At 41.9% G+C, this 17,536-nt stretch overlaps 1 protein-coding gene across 2 annotated transcripts in view; it reads right to left on the bottom strand.

Annotated features, from left to right (window-relative positions):
• Positions 1–9,807: 9,807 nt before the first annotated feature.
• The window catches only part of BATF3 (basic leucine zipper ATF-like transcription factor 3), a 44,223-nt gene continuing 36,494 nt past the window's right edge, over positions 9,808–17,536 (bottom strand). For both annotated transcript variants that reach the window (XM_077292222.1, XM_077292223.1), the window contains exon 3: positions 9,808–10,213. In XM_077292222.1, the coding sequence (XP_077148337.1) occupies positions 10,025–10,213 (189 nt within the window). In that variant the 3' untranslated portion in view covers positions 9,808–10,024. The remainder of the gene's footprint in view (positions 10,214–17,536) is intronic.

The following is a 17,536-nucleotide window of genomic DNA, read 5'->3' as shown; positions in this document are numbered from 1 at the left end:
CCATCACATCAATACAATTTTGAAAACCTAATTTTTTTTTGTCAGAAGGGTTAAAAGTTGACCAGCGATTTCTCATTCTTCTAACAAAATTTACAAAACCATTTTTTTAGGGACCACCTCACATTTACGATACAATACACTTTATTGATCCCAGGGGGAAATTACGGTATTACAGCAGCAATACAAACAGCAGTTTCAGGGGTCTATATGAAAGAAGTTTGAGGGGTCTATATGAAAGAAGATACCCAAAAGTGACACCATTCTAAAAACTGCACCCCTCTAGGTGCTCAAAACCACATTCAAGAAGTTTATTAACCCTTCAGGTCCTTCACAGGAACTGAAGCAATGTGGAAGGAAAAAATGAATATTTAATTTTTTCACACAAAATTTACTTTATACCCAAACTTTTTTTTATTTTCACAGGAGAAAATGGACCCAGAAATTTGTTGTGCAATTTCTCCTGAATACGCCGATACCTTATTTGTGGGGGAAATCTACTGTTTGGGCGCATGGCAGGTCTCAGAAGGGAAGGAGCAGGGTTTGACTTTTGGAGTTTTTAAATTGTCTGGAATAGATAACGGACACCATGTCACGTTTGCAGAGCCTCTGATGTGCCTAAACAGTGGAAACCCCCCAGAAGTGACCCCATTTTGGAAACCACACCCTCAATGATTTTATCCAGGGGGATAGTGGGCACTTTGAATCCACAGGTACGACACAGAATTTGATAACATTAGATCACCATATTGAATATGTCGTTGAGTGTTGAGCACACGTGCGCTCGCTACTCCAGTTTGCACCGTGTGCTTGGGTATGCACCATATATCGCGGGTGATTGAGTGACATGCTCGAGTCCCTGCCCTGCATGTTTCGCGACTGTTGAACACTCCAAAAAAAAAAAATGCCGGGATCTCCGATCTTACGTGCATACCTGAGCATCTGAAGCAAAAGTGAGTAGCGAGCACTTGCACTCAACACTAGCCGTCATATCGTCATTTTGGGTTTTTTTAACTTTTGAAAAAACAAACGATTCTAACTCCAACCCTAGCACAGACGGAACCCCAAAACTAACCAAAACCCTAACCCCTTCTTAGCCGAGACCCCAGAGGATTTCCGACTCTGGGGGGCATTACAGCCTTATTCCCAATATCTATTTTAAAACTAAGTACCCTTAGTGGTCGCCATTGTAATGCGTATCGGCGGTCGCTAAGGGGTTAAAATAAAGGATCTGTCACTTTTACTGATGTTTTTGTTTTAGTATTTTTTTTGCAATCCCTTTGTAAATCCTCCTGGAAATCTACGGATACATACTAGAGTTCAGTGAATCAGTTCACAGGATCCTGGTTCAACGGGAGCTCTTCTGATTTGTTGACATCGTCGTTGTGGTGTGATTCACATATAACATTGCACACGACTGGATAATAAAAAGAAGTGGAGGATACCGCAGGGCTACGGTGGCCACAAAATACTGGACCCTGGTCCTACTAATTGTTTTTTTCATTTCTAATACATACACAACTTGGTGTTACTATTCCTCTCGAGAATGCCTAACTATTACTGTTAGTATCGGGTAATGCAGAAAGGTATTTATACTTGTTATTTTATCTGTATATTTAATTTCCAGGACAATCGTATGTCGTTTTTTCTTATCAAAGAGCATTGAATTGGTCGCCGACCTCCACTGATCCGAAGAATGTGGCTCTGAAGGACCCAATCTGAATGCTGCAGAGTTCTAGCATGCGTACGTCTATTCGCTCTCTACAAGAATGTTGGGGACAGTAGAGAACATTCTTGATCTTTGCTCAGTTCAGACATGGCTCTTCGGGATAGGTGGGGGTTCAAGAAGTCGGATTGCCAGCAATCAATAACTTATCCCCTATCTTATTGATAGACGATAACTTATTTACTTGGTACAACCCCCTTATAGTACAACTCAGAAGTTTTCCAAACTTTCTGAAAGACTCGATATTTATATTTCTCATTATTTTCAAAATCTCTATTTGCTGACAGTGAATGAACGTCCCTGTTTATATTCAGAAGCAGTACGTCTGTGCTTGTCTATTCCTGATGTCAGCATGAGACGTGGACACAGATGTTTTCATTCTAGACAATGCTCTGTGAGCTAAAGAGCCGGGACTCCAGACTTACAGTTTCATGGAGACTGAAGGCGTAAAGGGGGTTTCAGCTTCTTTTGAAAATCTAACAGAAAGCAGGGATCTCTATAAAAGGAAAAAAGTAGCAAGACTTACCCCTAAAATCCCGCTCCAGTACAGCGCTTCGGCTCTGAAAGTCTCAGTCTGGACCAGAAGTGATAATATCCTGACCACATAACAGCAACAGCTGAGGCTACTGACTGGCTGCAGCGGTGAGATGATTAGTCATTACTTCTGGTCTCAACAGAGACTACTGGAGAAGTGGCAGAGTCAAGTGCTACTTCACCTTTTTTTTTCTTTTATAAAAATTAGTGATGAGCGAATATACTCGTTGCTCGGGTTTTCCCGCGCACACTCAGGTGACCTCTGAGTATTTGTTAGTGCTCGGAGATATAGTTTTCATCGCCTCAGTTGCATGATTTACGGCTTCCAGATAAGTTGAATACATGTGGGAATTCCCTAACAAACAGGCATTCCTCACATGTATTCAGCGTATCTGGAAGCTGTAAATCATGCAACTGAGGCGATGAAAACTATATCTCCGAGCACTAACAAATACTCGGAGGTCACCTGAGTGTGCTCGGGAAAACCCGAGCAACGAGTATATTCGCTCATCACTAATAAAGATCCTTGTTAACTTTTCAAAATGGCGCAGCTCAGGAGACAAAAGCCCATAGCTCACACAGAGCGGAGTATAGATGCACTGGAACGCATAAGTGCACACAGAGAGGAGTAAGAATGCAACAGAAAGTGCACACAGGAAAGAGTACGGATTAGTGATAAGCGAATATACTTGTTACTCTAGATTTCCCGAGCACGCTCAGGTGTCCTCCAAGTATTTTTTAGTGCTCGGCGATTTAGTTTTCTTCGCCGCAGCTGAATGATTTACATCTCTTAGCAAGCTTGATTACATAGCAACCAGGCAACCCCCACATGTACTTATGCTAGCTAACAGATGTAAATCATTCAGCTGAGGCGATGAAAGCTAAATCTCCAAGCACTAAAAAATACTCGGAGGACACCCGAGCGGGCTCGGGAAATCTCGAGTAACGAGTATATTCGCTCATCACTAGCACGGATACAATACAAAGTATAGGTGCACACAGAGCGGAGTATGACTGCAACAGAAAGTGCATACAGAGAGGAGTACGGATACAATATAAAGTGTGAGTGCACGCAGAGAGGAGTACGGATACAATATAAAGTGTGAGTGCACGCAGAGAGGAGTACGGATACAATATAAAGTGTGAGTGGACACAGAGGGGAGTATTTATGCACTGGAACACATAAGCGCATAAGGAGTGGAGAACGAATGCAACAGAAAGTGTAAGTGCACACAGAGGGGAGTACAGATACAATATAAAGTATGAGTGCACACAGGGGAGTACGGATACAATATAAAGTATAAGTGCACACAGAGGGGAGTACGGATACAATATGAAGTAAGAGTGCACACAGAGAGGAGTACGGATACAATATAAAGTGTGAGTGCACACAGAGAGGAGTACGGATACAATATAAAGTGTGAGTGCACACAGAGAGGAGTACGGATACAATATAAAGTATAAGTGTACACAGAGAGGAGTACGGATACAATATAAAGTATAAGTGCACACAGAGAGGTGTACGGATACAATATAAAGTATAAGTGCACACAGAGCAGAGAACACATGCAACAGAAAATGTAAGTGCACACACAGGGGAGTACAGATACAATATAAAGCATGAGTGCCCACAGAGAGGAGTATTTATATACTGGAACACATAAGCGCATACGGAGTGGAGAACGAATGCCACAGAAAGTGTAAGTGCACACAGAGGGGAGTACAGATACAATATAAAGTGTGAGTGCACACAGAGGGGAGTACGGATACAATATAAAGTGTGAGTGCACACAGAGAGGAGTACGGATACAATATAAAGTGTGAGTGCACAAAGAGGGGAGTACGGATACAATATAAAGTATGAGTGCACACAGAGAGGAGTACGGATACAATATAAAGTATGAGTGCACACAGAGCGGAGTACGGATACAATATAAAGTGTGAGTGCACACAGAGAGGAGTACGGATACAATATAAAGTGTGAGTGCACACAGAGGGGAGTACGGATACAATATAAAGTATGAGTGCACACAGAGCGGAGTACGGATACAATATAAAGTGTGAGTGCACACAGAGAGGAATACAAATACAATATAAAGTGTGAGTGCACACAGAGGGGAGTACGGATACAATATCAAGTATAAGCTTCTACTTTACATTATATCCATACTCCACTCTGTGTCCTGACCTATACACTTCTCAGGCAGATTAGGGGGTTCAGCAATTGGTGGGGGTCTCAGGACCCAGATCCCCACTCATTTTCTTGAAATTAAAAGGGAACAAAAATATATTTTTATAAAAACCCCAAATGTTTAGTTACTCTTTAAGGAGAACCTGTCGTGTTCTTTGACATGTCTGATTTGTATCTCACCATGTTGCTGTGTTGTTCCTGTGATTCCTCCTAGACGGTTATCAATAAAATGATAACTGGGTTTTACTGTCCTTCTTGACAAAGGATTAGTCCCAACCAGTAATCATTAATTGGATGGAGTAAAACTATGCGAGGACACACCTAAGATGTGGGGAATGTCATAACAGATAGATCGTGGTAAAGTTGATCTATAATTCATATATCATGGTGAATACAAATATTTACTAATAACAGAAAGGGTTTGTAAAAAGATTGGATAAAAAGTCACTATGTATGGGAATACTGATCACTGCCGATTGCTGTTCGCCCGCAGTAGCTCTGGTGCCAACGTGTATATTTAGATGCCAGACCCTAAAATGTAAATGACAGTCAAACAAAAGGAGACATTTGTAATAAACGTATATACCAGGCAGATCTTCCTGTGAACACTTCTGTAGAGGACAGGAGGTAAAGTCGTTGGCAATCTGAACTAATGACTCCCTTGAGAATAATAATAATTTAATAATAATAATAATTTTTATTTATATAGCGCCAACATATTCCGCAGCGCTTTAAATACGCTAGTGGAAGTAGAATACGCTAAGTGGAATGTATGAGAACAGAACCAAACATATAATTCAAGATTAAATAACCTTGTAGTGCATCTTTTTAAAAACAAGTGAAATGTAAAGAAGATCTGGAGATGTTTTTCTTTTCTTCCTGCTCCTCTCCATTTCTGAGATATGGTGCCCTCTTCCCTGCATAGAAATCCAGTTTTGTTAGCCAAAGGGGTGTTATACTAAAGAACACTCCCATAGAGAAAAGTTAATTACCACACCCACTTGGAAAACAAGATTAGATGTTCATGGGAAGAGGGGACCGTATCTCAGGAATGGAGGGGAGCAGGAAGAAAAGAAAAACAACAACGGATTCAATAGAACAGCGGCATTTACATCAGGGGAAAAGTAATAATAATACATGTTTATGGCAAGTGACAGGTCCTGTTTAATCAGGTGTTATTGCCAGATATAGAAAACTGATACATACTGTACATGAATGCTTGGTGACATTTTTGTTTTGATTTTTGGTGTTTTTTCTGGTTACTTAGAATGATCAGACTCATCATTATCAGTAAGCTCTTCCTGTACGTATGCACATAAAGGTCACAGAAGCTCCTGTATACCCCACAGAGGCGTCACCGATCAGGTCGTTCAGTCTCTAGGTTCGAACTATATCTGTCCCAGTTTTGCAGTTCTGAGCAGTGAACACTAATTAGGTCGTATGACGCTGGGAACAGCTTTTTCAAAGCAACATTTCCCATCAGTGGCAGCGAACTCTGAGACTTGTGGAGGGAAATTCTGCAGCTGTATCTTCAGTCTTCAGTTATCTCGTGTTAACACTGGTACAATGCAAGGGGGGAAAAAAACACCGGTAGATCCCCACAAAATATTTGTATATGTCCTTACTGTTCATGACCGTAATCTGTGCGATCATTAAAGGGTGTCTACATGTTTGCAACCAAATTTGCATTGCTCCATTAGAACTCACACTGGGCTTTTCTGTAAGTGTCCGGCCCTAGATAAACGGCGGTGATATCAAAAGAGTGTCACAGTCTGGTGCACAACAGTGACGTCACAATTGTGTTTCTGCGTGCTATAGGGACATTAGGAGAGGGGTACAGTTATGTAATCGTCTGTGTGATTCCTTTGTGTAAACTGCGGTGACATCACAACTGTTCTTCCTTTAGGTATTCTACTGTGACATCACAACTGTTCTTCCTTTAGGTATTCTACTGTGACATCACAACTGTGCTTCCTTTAGGTATTCTACTGTGACATCACAACTGTGCTTCCTTTAGGTAAGCTTCTGTGACATCACAACTGTGCTTCCTTTAGGTAAGCTTCTGTGACATCACAACTGTGCTTCCTTTAGGTAAGCTTCTGTCACATCACAACTGTGCTTCTGTAAAGGTACGGCATTGTATCTTAATTACCCAGATGCTTTTTTTTAGCAAAACAAGAAGAATATGCTGTGATCTATCCTTTTGCTTGTGTAAGTCTGTAATAGTGACTTGTAAGCTGATATTTAATATAACATAGTATGCGCTTATCTTTGATGACTAGTGATGGTTGTTGATATGCTAATTATGCATTGTGTTACGGAGTCAGTTTGTTGACTTCTAAAGCAGAGAGGGAAAAACTATGCAAATAGATTAAATAATCAAGTAATGCTACTTGATCTCATCACCATTTTTCCCCTTCTCTGTGAGGCTTTACTGAAGTACACTTGTTAGATAAAAAAATAGGTTACATGCCACTGTATAAAGAGACTCCGAGACAGAGAGAGAGACAGCCAGAGATTCTGCCAAGGCATATACATCCAAAGGACCAGAGACAGGATAGCAGCCAATATCATGGCACCATCACGAGGGACACGGATCTATCATTCTACAGAAAACAACCTAGGGGATCTCGGCTCTGGCTGGAAGTTTACAGATCTGCTCCATTAACCATCACTGAACCATGGATACATTTGGAGAAGCAGGATTGGGACCCGCTGGTCGCCTGGCTCCATGGAGATGTTCGGAGAAGCCAGGTTGTGACTCTCGGGTCAACTGGCCTTGTACTTGAATGGACTGTCATCTCCCTATGCTTGTCGTTACCTCCTCTCTGTGTGCGAGTCAGCAGAAGAGTGAGACTCTGTAATGTGAACCATCTTGGGGTATTTTTGCTGGGACTGTTCTACGTTTTATCTGCCTGTTTTGCGCTTCAATAAAACATTGTCACACTGTTTTACCCTCACTCTGTGTTGTCTGAGTAGCATTATGCCCACGTTACAGGGAGAGCGGGCATTCGCGGGACGATCCCTGGTTCATGCAGTTTCGGCTATGGGACCGGGGCGCCTGCCGACCCCTTTAGATAAGCTTCTGTGACATCACAACTGTGCTTTCTTTAGGTAATCTGCTGTGAGATCATAATTCCTTCAGTTAGGTGACCAATTCAACCATCACCTTAGGTAAGCTGCTGTGACATCACTCATACATTTTCGCTAGGTCATGAATGTGGCAGTCACATCACAACAAGAAAACTGCAGTGACATCATAAATAAGTTTTAGTAAGGTGTCTGCTTTGTGACTTCATCATTATTCTATCTTGGTATATTATTAAAACATTAGAAGTCTTTTCTGCCAGGTCACATTTGTGACACCACAATTGCATTTCCATTCTAAAAACATAGTGTTAGCTATGCCAATTTATTTCTTATCAACTGTTTTCCTCTGAGTGTAAAGTCTGCAAGTTAGAACTTTTAGAAACACTGGTTACACTACCTGGAAGTGGCAAAAAGAGGAAGCTGTCACCGGCTGCCATCAGACTCTCAGGAGGAAGGTGGTCAAAACCCACGAGTGACTGCAAAAGACCTACAGCGAGAGCTGGTGCAGCCGGCGCTGAGGGTTCAGTTTGCAGAGTAAGGCCACGTTCACACGTTCAGTATTTGGCCAATATTTTACATCAGTATTTGTAAGCTAAAACCAGAAGTGGGTGAAAAATGCAAAAATTGTGACATTTTTATGTTATACTTACAAATACTGATGTAAAATACTGACCAAATACTGAAAGTGTGAATATGGCCTAAGTTGCATACTGGCCATAACCTTACTGAAGCCACCACCGGTGACAGGCGCTGGGTATCGCAAACCGTGTGGTTCCCATGCTGTCACACACAGAACAGCGTGTAAGCCAGCAGCTGTGACCGGCAGTGAAGATGTTACTGTGGGTTAAGGGTCGGCTGATTACTACTCTCATCAGCATAGCTGATAGCAGCGAGAACAGGCCATGCTGATGAGAGTATTCACTACCTGGCTCCTGTGCATAGCAACAAATTTGTCAGTGAAAGATATAATTAGTGCAGTGCGTGTGTAGCTTATTGTACATGTTTTAGCTAATAAATAAAAAAATAAAAGAAAAAAATGGTGTGGGGTCCCCTTATTTTTAATACCCAGCTGAGGGTAAGCAGACAGCTGGGGGCTGGTGTTATTATTCTAGGAAGGGGACAATAAATATGGAGCTTCCCAGGCTATTAATATCAGGTCACAGCTGTCACATTACTGATGTAATTGGGGTGTCTAATAGATGCCGGCCCAATACCTAACTACTGGGCTTGATGTCAGCAGACAATACACAGCTGACATCAACTCCAAAATATTACCCAGCTTACCAACGCACCAGAGAAAGCGGATAGAGCAGGCAAAGCGCCAGAATTGGCGCATCTAATGGTTGCGCCTTTTCGGGGATGTTTGCGGACTGCTATTTTTAGGCTGGGGAGAGCCAAATATCCATGGACCTTCCCAGCCTGATAATGCAAGCTGCCAGCTATCTGCTTTACCTTGGCTGGTTATCAAAAATAGTTCTTTATTCATTATTTATTTATTTTTTTTACAGCAGTGAAGGAGCTGGAAGAACTCACACCAGAAAAGTTTGTTGATTACCTGCCCTACAGCTTTTCAACAAGCTTTGTTCGGTCTGCCAAACCAAAGCAGTAACACGGACTTCCGTTTGAAATCCTTGTTCGGGTTCGCCCACCACTATTGCTTATGCATTGAACATGGTCCTAAAATAGTAATTTTCATTATTTTTTCCTAAATGCATGTATTTGGGACTAAAAAACTGTTTTTGCAATTCAGTTTTATTAAAAATGTTTGTACTTTTTAGGCTCTTTGTTTCTCTGCAAATCCAACTTTGATTTGTATGTGGAGAGGAGCGCAGACAAATATTGCACTTATGAATGCTCCTATTGGAAAGTAAGAAAGATCTCACGGATGGATGCTTGTTAAGGGTTAGCTAATTCTGCAGCCAGTAACCAACAGTGTAACATACAGGCTGTAGAAGGCAAACAGTGCAAAATTATTAATAAAAAAAAGCCCAATTACAAAAATGATTTTTTGCCAAAAATACGTGCATTTAAGTATGAAAAAAATGTCCCCAAAGATGGACAAATCCTTTAAGCTCTGAAGTCCGCCCCCCAGCAGTGGATGCAGGCAAAGCCATTGTTATCATTTGATGCTTTGTCTATGCAGCTCGGTGTTGCAAAAAAACCCAGATCTCATCATACCTCTATAAGGACATTAGAGGGACCTAAAAATGATGTTCAAAGTAAGAGATTCACTTTCAGGTCAATTTTAGATCAATTATATATTCAGAATATTAACTTATTACAATACTATTAAGTACAAAGACATAAATTAGGCGGTAGTAATCATCCAGAGGACAAGTCCCATGTTACACCACAACATGGAGGGATTCACACGACATCCTGAAACCTTCACAGCGTATTTCTAATCTGGAGCTTAAATCCATAACGGGAACCTCATCAAAGGAATATTTCCGAGGAAGGAATAGTCTTGGTACATGGATGAGAGGTCATCGGGGCAAGCAGCTGGTCACAGCATCTGTCACTCTAGGCACGGTCACAAAGTTCACCGGGCAGTGGAGATACGGACATATCTGTTCATGGTCCTTCAGAATCTGACTTAAATGTTTGAGTTCATCGGTGAGTTTCCCAATCTCCTTTTTCAATGAAGAGTTTTCTTGCTCCAGACCTTCATATTCCTGTCACATGGAAGAAATCATATATTTTATATTACATCAGCAAGTATACAGTTGCAAAAAAAAATTAATCCCCTCCTCCCATTTATAAACATTTTGCCGTTTGAAATAAACCAATGAAACTAAAACATTTTAAAGACAACAAATATAACAAGCGGTTTCTCAAAATTCTACACAAAATACTAATTTTATTGACTACTGCAGTCTCATAGTCATTCACCCCCATCATGACAAGAGTCTGCAGCACTTATTAGAGCTCATCTAGCTGTTATGACTTGCCATAAACATGATGCATAACCAGAGAACAGCATCTAGTAGCATCCCTGAGAGATCTTAGTCTATTTCTTATGGGCAATGGCCTCCAGGTTACTAATATTATACAGCATGTATGCAAGTACTTGGACAAGAATGCAGTAATTAACCAGAGCCAGCATAGGTATCTGGCAAACAAGTCTAATTTCCTTCTATGATGGAATCACTGACTGGGTGGATCAGGGAAACGTGGTAGACATAGTATATCTCAACTTCAGTACAGCATTTGATAAAGTATCTCATACTATCCTTATTGACCAAGTATGGGATTGACAAGACTGCGGTTAGGTGGATTCATAACTGGCTCAGTGATCGTACTCAAAGAGCGGTGATAAATGGTTGCTTATCCAATCGGAAGAATGTTTCAAGTGGAGTACCACAAGGCTCTGTCCTGGCCCCAGTATTGTTCAACAATTTTATAAATGATCTAGATAACAGAACTGAAGGTAAACTAATCAAATTTGCAGACGATGCTAAGCTAGGAGGGATAGCGAACACTAGGGAAGACAAAGGATTCAGAAAGATCTAGATAAGCTTGGGCAGCGTCTAATAGAATGGTATTTAACAGGGAGAAATGCAAGATTCTACATCTCGGCAAGAAAAACAAAAATTACACCTATAGAATGGGAGGAAGAGAACTAAGCAACAGCACGTGTGAAAAAGACTATACTAATAGATTACAGGCTGCACATGAGTCAACTGTGTGATGCAGCAGCAAAAAAGACAAACAGTTCTAGGATGTATTAAGAGAAGCAAAGATTCTAGATCACGTGAAATCATTATCCCCCTCTACTCCTCCTTGGTCAGGCTTCATCTGGAATACTGTGTCCAGCTCTGGGCATCACATTTTAAAAAATACATTGAAAAACTGGAGCAAGTTCAGAGAAAAGCTACCAGGATGGTGAGCAGACTGCAAACTATGTCCTAAGGAACGGTTAAAGGATCTGGGAATGTTTAGCTTGCAAAAAAGAAGGCTAAGAGGAGACTTAATAGAGGTCTACAAATATCTGAAGGGATGTCACAATGTAGAAGGATTATCTTTATTCTCATTTGCAACACGGAAACACAAGAAGTAATGGAATGAAACTGAAAGGGAGAAGATACAGATTAGATATTAGAAAAAAAACGTTTTGACAGTGAGGGTGATCAATGAGTGGAACAGGCTGCCACGAGAGGTGGTGAGTTCTCCTTCAATGGAAGCCTTCAAACAGAGGCTGGACAGACATCTGCCTGAGATTGTTTAGTGAGTCCCTGATCAGGGAGTTGGACACAATGACTCTGGAGGTCCCTTCCAACTCTAACATTCTGTGAGTCTGTGAGTCTATGATTCCATGAATATTCTTCTTGTCTGGCTGGTGTCTGGTTATGCATTATATTTGTAGCAAGTTATAACAGCCAGAGGTGTTCTACTAAGTATGCTTTTCATGGAGTCATGAATAATTCTGAGACTGCAGTAGTTAGTATAAGTGACTTTTTGTTATATTAGTTTTTTTTAGCTATTGAAATTGTTATTGTTCCATTGGTCCATTGTAAAAAGCAGAAAGTTTGTATAGATTCCTTTTACAGTTAAGTCCATATATATTTGGACAGAGACAACATTTTTCTAATTTTGGTTGTAGACATTACCACAATTAAATTTAAGCAAAATTCAGATGCAGTTGAAGTTCAGACTTTCAGCTTTCATTTGAGGGTATCCACATTAAAATTGGATGAAGGGTTTAGGAGTTTCAGCTCCTTAACATGAGCTACCCTGTTTTTAAAGGGACCAAAAGTAATTGGACAATTGACTCCAAGGCTATTTCATGGACAGGTGTGGGCAATCCCTTCGTTATGTCATTCTCAATTAAGCAGATAAAAGGCCTGGAGTTGATTTGAGGTGTGGTGCTTGCATTTGGAAGGTTTTGCTGTGAAGTAAACATGCGGTCAAAGAAGCTCTCCATGCTGGTGAAACAACGAAAACAGAAAAAAAACATCCGAGAAATTGCTACAATATTAGGAGTGGCAAAATATACAGTTTGGTGCATCCTGAGAAAGAAAGAAAGCACTGGTGAACTCAATGCAAAAAGACCTGGGCGCCCACGGAAGACAACAGTGGTGGGTGGATGATCGCAGAATAATCTCCATGGTGAAGAGAAACCCCTTTACAACAGCCAACCAAGTGACCAACACTCTCCAGGAGGTCGGCGTATCAATATCCAAATCTACCATAAAGAGAAGACTGCATGAAAGTAAATACAGAGGGTTCACTGCACGGTGCAAGCCACTCATAAGCATCAAGAAGAAAAAGGCTAGACTGGACTTTGCTAAAAAACATCTATAAAAGCCAGCACAGTTCTGGAAGAACATTCTTTGGACAGATGAAACCAAGATCAACCTCTACCAGAATGATGGAAAGAGAAAAGTATGGCGAAGGCGTGGTACAGCTCATGATCCAAAGCATACCACCTCATCTGTAAACCACGGCGGAGGCAGTGTGATGGCTTGGGCATGCATGGCTGCCAGTGGCACTGGGTCACTAGTGTTTATTGATGATGTGACACAGGACAGAAGCAGCCGAATGAATTCTGAGGTCTTCAGAGCCGCCATACTGTGTGCTCAGATCCAGCCAAACGCAGCCAAACTGATTGGTCGTCGTTTCATACTACAGATGGACAATGACCCAAAACATGAAGCCAAAGCAACCCAGGAGTTTATTAAAGCAAAGAAGTGGAATATTCTTGAATGGCCAAGTCAGTCACCTGATCTCAACCCAATTGAGCATGCATTTCACTTTTTAGGCTCTTTGTTTCTCTGCAAATCCAACTTTGATTTGTATGTGGAGAGGAGCTCAGACAAATATTGCAGTTATAAATGCTCCTATTGGAAAGTAAGAAAGATCTCATGCAGGCTCGGGCTGGCCCACCGGAGAACCGGAGGATTCTCCGGTGGGCCCAGGCACTGACTGGGGCCCCCACTGCTCCAGGGCCCCCCCCGGCCGGCCGCCTCTCACCGCTCCCACCCACCCTCCTTCCTTGAAGACGATACTCACCTTTCTCCAGCGATGCCTGTCTCGGCGTCTGCAGCTCGTCCTGAATGAGCGGTCACGTGGTACCGCTCATTAAGATCATGAATATGCACACATATTTATGACGTTTAATTAGCGATATCACCTGACCGCTCTCGCAGGAAGAAGGTGCCGCGCCGGTGAGGACAGAGCGGATGTCGGCATGGCCGCACGGAAGGGTGGAATATGAGCCATGCATTCGGGGGGGGGGAATATGAGCCATGCATTCAGGAGGGGTGGAATATGAGCCATGCATTCGGCGGGGGGGGAATATGAGCCATACATACAGGAGGGGGGAATATGAGCCATGCATAATACAGGAGGGGGGTCATTATGCAGTATTAAGCATCATGTGGCATCATTATACAGTATGGAGAACTGTGTGGCCATTATACAGTATGTAGCATCATGTGCGGTCATTATACAGTATGTAGCATCATGTGCAGTCATTATACAGTATGGAGCATCATGTGCGGCCATTATACAGTATGGAGCATCATGTGCGGTCATTATACAGTATGGAGCATCATGTGCAGCCATTATACAGTATGGAGCATCATGTGCAGCCATTATACAGTATGTAGCATCATGTGTGGTCATTATACAGTATGGAGCATCATGTGCGGTCATTATACAGTATGGAGCATCATGTGGCCATTATACAGTATGGAGCATCATGTGCGGCCATTATACAGTATGCAGCATCATGTGTGTTCATTATACAGTATGGAGCGTCATGTGCGGCCATTATACAGTATGGAGAGTCATGTGTGTTCATTATACAGTATGGAGCATCATGTGTGGTGGCCATTATACAGTATGGAGCGCCATGTGCGGCCATTATACAGTATGCAGCATCATGTGCGGTCATTATACAGTATGGAGCATCATGTGTGTTCATTATACAGTATGGGGCACTATGTGGCCATATTTTTTTGTTTATAATTATTGTATATGAAACAGTATGATTAGCAGTGCTAAATGGGTGTGGTTGGGACGTGGATATGGGTGTGACTAATTATGAATGGGAGAGGTCAGAGGCGTGGCCTAAAACTTACGGCGGCGCGCTTTGCGCGCCGCAAACTTTGTCCCTCTTTCCCATCTTCAAAAGTTGGGAGGTATGATATAGAGGATGTGTCCCGTGTGGTGTAATATATAGCGGATGTGTCCCTTGTGTAGTATATACACTATGTTCCAAATTATTATGCAAATTACATTTTTATCAGATTTTACTAAATGGTTGGTGCAAATGACAGTCAGTCTAATAAAAGTCATCACCCGTTAGATTATACATCGAATTTTATTGAAGAAACCTCCCAATGATAACAGTATAATCTCCAAAATGAATAAAAACTCAAAATGCACTGTTCCAAATTATTACGCACAGTAGAATTTCTAAACATTTGATATGTTTTAAAGAACTGAAAATGCTAATTTGTGGAATTTGTAGCATTAGGAGGTCACATTCACTGAACAAGAAAGCTATTTAACTCCAAAACATCCTAACAGGCCAAGTTACATGTTAACATAGGAACCCTTCTTTGATATCACTTTCACAATTCTTGCATCCATTGAACTTGTGAGTTTTTGGAGAGTTTCTGCTTGTATTTCTTGAAGTCAGAATCGCCTCCCAGAGCTGCTGTTTTGATGTGAACTGCCTCCCACCCTCATAGATCTTCTGCTTGATGATACTCCAAAGGTTCTCTATAGGGTTGAGGTCAGGGGAAGATGGTGGCCACACCATGAGTTTATCTCCTTTTATGCCCATAGCAGCCAATGACCCAGAGGTTTTCTTTGCAGAATGAGATGGTGCATTGTCAGCATGAAGATGATTTTGCTCCTGAAGGCACGTTTCTGCTTTTTATACCATGGAGGAAAGTTGTCAGTCAGAAACTCCAAATACTTTGCAGAGGTCATTTTCACACCTTCAGGAACCTTAAAGGGCCCCACCAGCTGTTTCTCCATGATTCCGGACCAAAACATGACTTCTCCACCTCCTTGCTGACGTTGCAGCTTTGTTGGGACATGGTGGCCATCCACCAACCATCCACTACTCCATCTGGACCATCCAGGGTTGCTCAACACTTATTAGTAAACAAGACTGTTTGGAAATTAGTCTTCATGTATGTGTGGGCCCAATACAACCATTTCTTCTTGTGAACACTGTTTAAAGGTGGCCGATTAGTAGGTTTATGCACCACAGTAAGCCTTTGAAGGAGCCTACACCTTGAGGTTCGAGGGACTCCAGACGCACCAGCAGCTTCAAATAACTGTTTGCTGCTCTGTAATGGCTTTTTAGCAGCTGCTCTCTTAATCCGATGAACTTGCCTGGCAGAAATCTTCCTCATTATGCCTTTATCAGCACAAGCACATTTGTGCTCAGATACAGCCACAAATCTCTTAACAGTACGATGATCACGCTTACGTTTTCGGGAAATTTCTAATGTTTTCATCCCTTCACCAAGGCATTGCACTATTTGATGCTTTTCAGCAGCAGAGAGATCCTTTTTCTTTCCCATGTTACTTGAAAACTGTGACCTGCTTAATAATGTGGAACATCATTTTTAAGTAGTTTTCCTTTAATTAGAATCACCTGGAAAACTAATTATCACATGTGTTTAAGATTGATTTCAGCGATACATTGAGCCCTGAGACACAATACCATCCACGAGTTTATTTGAAAAACAAAACAATTAAATCTATATGACACAAATCCAATTTGCATAATAATTTGGAACACAGTGTATTATACTATTTCTATATAACTGCATGGTGGGCCCCAAGAATGACTTCTCTCTGGTGGGCCCCAGGTACTCCAGTCCGATGCTGATCTCATGGATGGATGCTTGTTAAGGGTTAGCTCATTCTGCAGCCAGTAACCGACAGTGTAACACACAGGCTGTAGAAGGCAAACAGTGCAAAATTACTTTATCCAATAGTGATAATTAGAGAGGTTGTCCGATACTTTAACATTGATGTCCCAACTCTATAGTGGCCGCAACCAGATACTGCACATCCACTATTCAAATAAATAGGGGACGGATGTTCGGTGACCAGCTGTTTCCACTATTCCATCGATGCAGCTGCGCACTTCAGCTCTGTAACTGAGCAGTTCCGGCTGCTTCCGACACCAGGAACAGCTGATCAGGTGAGTCACACTATGCCCAACCCCCACTGATCAGACATAGATGACCTATCTTAAGGGTAGACCATCAATGTTAAAGTACCGGTTAACCTCTTTAATATGTCTTCAGATCACTTTCACAGGAAGTTCCTTCTCCTGTCTCATCCAAGGCCTGTTTTAGGGGATATCAAAATTAAAAGGATAAAAAAAGTATTATTTTTTATTTTGGGCAATGTTTTTATTCATATCACAATCTGTATTAAAAATGAAAACTAGAAATCTTGTAATTTTCACACTGGCCACTGTGGCTTTTTTTAGACTCTAATTTCCTATTGTTTCAGGAAACAACACATGCACATTATCTGCCCTGACCCTACTTTTGCATTAATGTGTCTAATGAGCATGTGCAAAGGTTATTGTGAAGGGAGGATAATGTGTTATCAGATGTGTATAGAGGTATTATCAGTCATTGTAATCCTGCCTTTGATGATAAGGAGCCTGTTGAAAACTCTTACAGAAATGATCGGAAATTTTGCCCAAAAAGCCTTAGTGGCCATTGTGAAAATTGTAAAATTACTACTTCTTAACCCCTTTCTGCCACTGGACATACTATTCCGTCCATCTGGGGTGGGCCCTAATTCCCAAGGACGGAATAGTACGTCCAGCGCGATCGGCCGCGCTCACAGGGGGAGCGCGGCAGATCGTGGCCGGGTGTCAGCTGCCTATCGCAGCTGACATCCGGCACTATGTGCCAGGAGCGGTCACGGACCGCCCCCCGGCACATTAACCTCCGGCACACCGCAATCAAACATGATCGCAGTGTGCCGGCGGTACAGGGAAGCATCGC

Source organism: Ranitomeya variabilis, chromosome 2, assembly GCF_051348905.1.
Source record: "Ranitomeya variabilis isolate aRanVar5 chromosome 2, aRanVar5.hap1, whole genome shotgun sequence".
Taxonomy (NCBI): domain Eukaryota; kingdom Metazoa; phylum Chordata; class Amphibia; order Anura; family Dendrobatidae; genus Ranitomeya; species Ranitomeya variabilis.
Note: the sequence above shows the minus strand (reverse complement) of the source record. Positions and strands in the feature narration are given on the sequence as shown.